Source organism: Mycteria americana, chromosome 12 (genome assembly GCF_035582795.1).
Source record: "Mycteria americana isolate JAX WOST 10 ecotype Jacksonville Zoo and Gardens chromosome 12, USCA_MyAme_1.0, whole genome shotgun sequence".
In the NCBI taxonomy this organism is placed as follows: Eukaryota; Metazoa; Chordata; class Aves; order Ciconiiformes; family Ciconiidae; genus Mycteria; species Mycteria americana.
In genome coordinates, this window is record NC_134376.1 from 20,029,390 (window position 1) to 20,033,636 (window position 4,247).

At 54.3% G+C, this 4,247-nt stretch overlaps 1 protein-coding gene across 4 annotated transcripts; it reads right to left on the reverse strand.

Annotated features, from left to right (window-relative positions):
- Nucleotides 1-4,086, reverse strand: MRPS34 (mitochondrial ribosomal protein S34). Of its 4 annotated transcripts, none has more exons than XM_075514968.1 (4): nt 3,950-4,086; nt 1,777-2,573; nt 1,617-1,659; nt 1-717 (listed from the first exon to the last, which is right to left on the reverse strand). In XM_075514968.1, exons 2-4 carry the CDS (start codon nt 2,092-2,094, stop codon nt 440-442), a joined length of 639 nt encoding a protein of 212 aa, XP_075371083.1. In that variant the 5' UTR covers nt 2,095-2,573; nt 3,950-4,086; the 3' UTR covers nt 1-439. The 4 variants fall into 4 exon arrangements, with proteins under 4 accessions (XP_075371083.1, XP_075371080.1, XP_075371082.1 ...); XM_075514965.1 differs by having other exon boundaries at nt 1,777-3,741; nt 3,950-4,084; XM_075514967.1 differs by having other exon boundaries at nt 3,613-4,080.
- Nucleotides 4,087-4,247: the final 161 nt, after the last annotated feature.

Genomic DNA, 4,247 nt, shown 5'->3' on the forward strand with positions numbered 1-4,247 from the left:
TGCAGAAATAAGAAAACATTTATTTTTGTTAGTAGATACATTTGTACACAGCTTTGTGAAATAACGTGATATTCTCAGTCATTTTTCTATGATTTATGTAGGAACCAAATTACCTGGAAAATGTTCTTAAAAACCTAATTTTCAGGCTGTAGAAGAAATTGTGCTCCAAAGAATTGTAGCTGGATGACAGGAGCTATGCATTCAGAGACTATACAGCGAACCAAGAAGGCTCCTCTGCTAACTGAGACCACAGTTATGGAAAAAAAATCTGAATGTATCTGCATCTTTCCTTTCAGATGAGGTGACTGTACAGGGCTGGGGAGAAAGCTAGGAAACCTGGATACACCATACCACAGTGGACAAAGGGGTCTTCTGTAAGATGACGTGCTTCTAACACACAGTGAGAGCACGTGGGAAGCTCAGCCCATAGAACAAGTCTTTACACTGGTGTCCCTGTAGCTTTTTTCTTTGCACCCCGATGGGGAGAGGCCATGACCTTCTCCAGATCAATCACTGGCTCCTCTGTGATCGGTTTTCCCTCTTTCTGCCACTGCGCAAGGATCATGGCTCGGAGCAGAGGCGGGTACGGAAGGTACCGAATGGTCTCCTCTGGCACTGGGGTGAATTTCTTGAAGGCTTCCTCCTCATGCTTGGGCACCATACGCCAGTCATGGTACATGACTTTGTCGATCTCTCTCACTTCGTCTTCGGTTTTGCCTGAGAAAAGATGATGAACACCAGTGGACAATGCTATTGACAACAAACTCCCTCCAGGAAATGCAGCAAGTGTTGACTCTCCGGTATCAAAGACGCTACAACAGGCAACAGTAAAGGAAGTTTTCAAAGGATCGGACAGTAGCTTCCCTGCTATCCTATGGGATCCCACTTTTGTCCTTGGAAATCAAAACAGAAACAGGCTGAAAGGACTACAGGCAAGTCGTTCCAATTCTCTTAATTTAAAATGTCACTTAATGTCTCTCTGGTTCAGTTTCCGTGGCTAAGGAACGAGAGTAATTTCTCTCTACACTGATGAAACTTCCCTGGGAAATTTAATGTTAAAAATAGCCAACAACTTTAAAACCTTTCAATGAGAAATGTTTCAGAAACTCTAGTAAATGATAATCATGTGCCTAATATAAAGCAGCCTTAAAAAGGGAAATTCACTCACTCAACTCCAAGCATTGATTTAAAATCCCAGTAATGTAAGTTTACTTGCCATCACTCCTGTTCTACTGATGATTTTACCTGGAATACCCTCATGTGTTCATTCTGTGTCTTGCTTTCGAAGTCTCAAACCAGTCTGTCGCCTCATCTAATCCCATTAGCACGCTGTCTTTCCCCATGGTCAGCCTACACTGGCTCTCCCACAACGTTCCTTAGAAACGCATTCTGTGAGGGCTAGATCCCAGCACGTGAAACTAAAACATGGAGAACTTATTTTCTCATTAGCAGATCTGAGAAAAACAAATTTCCCAAGTAGGAAGGCTGCAGTTTTCCTGCAGCTCTCCCACCTTCCCATACCTCCCCCCCCCCACCCCCACCCGCACGTTGTTCTCCGGTCCTGCCTACAGATGCCCTCTCCAAACCTCGTAGGTAGGAAAACAAGCCGGTTTTACCTCTGAAGGTCAGGTAGCCCCAAGCTCTTCCATGATCCATGTTCTGCAACGAAAACAAGAACCCGTTGAGGGCAGCAAGGGGTGAGGCGGCGGCGGGGAGCGGGTCTGGGGAGCGGCGCCCCCGCAGCCCCTCGCGGAGCCGGGCGGGGGCGGCGGTTACCTCGGCCGTGTAGTCCGCCTTCACCTTGGTGATTACCCAGTAGCAGGGCTCGTCGTGCGCCCACAGCCAGGACTTGCGGGTGACGGTGCGGCCCACGCCGAAGTGCGGCAGGCGGCAGAGCAGCGCGAAGAGCCGGTTCTCGCTCCGCACGTCCTCCCAGGCCCGCACCGGCAGCCGCTTCTGCGTCAGGGGCCGCCGCATGGTCTCGTAGTCCAGGGCGAAGCGCTGCGAGTCCCGCGGCCGGTTCTTCAGCGCCCGGTACTCGCGGATCTTCTTGGCCATGGCGGCAATGGGCCGGTGGAGCTTCTTGCGGGCCATGGCGCCGGCCGACAGCGCGGAGCGCTCCGCCGGGACCCCGCCGTCGCTCGCCGCTTCCCGTGTCGCCCGGAAACCGCCCCGCCCAGCGCGGGGCCGCGGCGGAACGCTTTTGCCGCGGCCCAGCCGCCCGCGGGGCCCTCGCCGCTAGCCGCCGAAGCGGCTCCTCACCCCGCTGTGGCCGCCCCGCCGCCCTTCGGCCGGGCCCCGACCGGTCAGCAGTTTGGCTGCTCTCAGAACGGCCCCGACAGGCAACGGCCCGAGGCGCGGCCCGGTGCGGACACGGGAGGCCTGCCCGCTCCCGCCGGTAAAACCCGTCCGAGGTGCCGGCAGGCGCTGTTGGTTGCAGGCGTGGGTTATGGCTGAAACACCCGGGCTTTCGGAAGGCACAGCTCAGCAACGCCCTGACGTTTCAACGTGCTGTGCAGCCCCTTCCGATCAGCACACTTTGGTTGTCGAGATGGATCTTAGTAACTGAAAGCCTGGGGTAGAAAAATCTATTTGAACAGATTCACCTATTCCAGGCCCCGGGGAAGGGAACTTTCAAAGCCAGAGAGTAAATCACTCAGGTAGGTTTTAGGTTTTAGGAAGATTAAAGCAATATTGAAGGTCTGCCCGAGGTTAGTCAGAAGCAGAGCCAAGAGCAGAGGCCGGGTCTCCTAACTCCGTTCCCCGGGACAAGACAAAGTCCCCCTTGCACAAACCGCTCTGGCCGCAGAGCGCCAATGCAAGACGGCCGCACGGGCAGGAACCGCTGCCTGCAGCATAGATTTAAGGAGTAGAAAACTGCGTAGCTCTGGCTATACTAGTCTCTGGATTTTGGCTACAGACTGCTAAATGAAACTTCTCAGAAGAAAGGTTTTTTCTTTTCAAACCCATATCTTGTATTGAAGGAAATGCATCCATTCCAGTATTGCTGTAGAGTCCTTTACTGAAGGCATTCAGAGACTGGGTTTTGCCCGCAGCCACGATCCATGTGGGGAGCAAAAAGTGGGGAGCAGGGGGTGTGTGCTACACAACAAAACAAGTAAAACACCTATTGTAAAGGCCATTAATGCTCTTAAAAGAGGACGTTTTCTCCTAATATGGTGCATATCTCGTGAAAAGGACAGGGGAGTTGTAACAAGGAGGACACACCTGCTTAAGCTGACAAACCAATTTAGAATAAGATACTCGACCTCAATCCACCCAAATTTGGGAGAAAAAGCAGAGCAATTAAACCACTTATTACAGGGTGCAGAGTGGGTAGCTCATATCTAGGGCTATGCAGTACAGGTATCAAGCCCGTGCCCTCTCAGGCACCTACATTCAGGTTTCTGAGGGGGCACAGAGCGGAGGAGGACACATGAATGCTTGAAAAATTGTGAAAGTGGCTTAGTCAGATGCACAGAAAGGAAGGGCAACCCCAAACACAGCAAGTCATCAGGAAAAACTGATGCAACTCTACAGCAGTCAGCTACAGACAGCATCTCCTGGCTGCTACGGCAGGAGAGTGAGCGCAAACCATGTTCTAAAACCTACCACCTCCTAATTTGCCTAGCGGGGTGCAAGTGCAGGCCACAAACGTCTTCTGGTATCCAGACACACTGAAGAGTCGGCATCCTGACAACAAGTTGTCTTGGGTACCAACAGGATCCTTGGTTTGGTTTCCTTAAGGCGAAATCTCATATTAAGGAAAACCTCTTTGCTCTGGGGGTGCTGTAGAGACCTCTGCTGCAGACGCTCAGGGAACAGCGCCCTTTGCTACAGCGGGAAGCCCCCGGCACAAACACAGGCATCACCGGGCGCGGGGGCGGCGGCCCCCACCGGAGCGGCCTGGCAGAGCAGCAGCGCCCCACTGACCGCCACGACCACTTACCCCGCTGTGCTCAGCACAAAGTTCTCCTGCTTGACGGCCCCTCCTGAGCCACTCACGGGCAGGGTGAGCCGGCGAGAGGCCTCCTGGGGTCGGAGTCGGGGCAAGCCCGCTCCGCCGCCGCCCTGGGCCGGCTCCCGCCCCGCGCGAGCCCGACGTCATCACGCATCCAATCGACGCCGCAGCCGCAGTCACGCCTCGGGGGAGAGGCCGGGGACAGCCCGCCCACCCACGTGACGGGGACTGCCCAATTCCCGCTACCGCTGCCTCCCCCCCCCGCGGCGGGTGCCGTCCTGTCCCG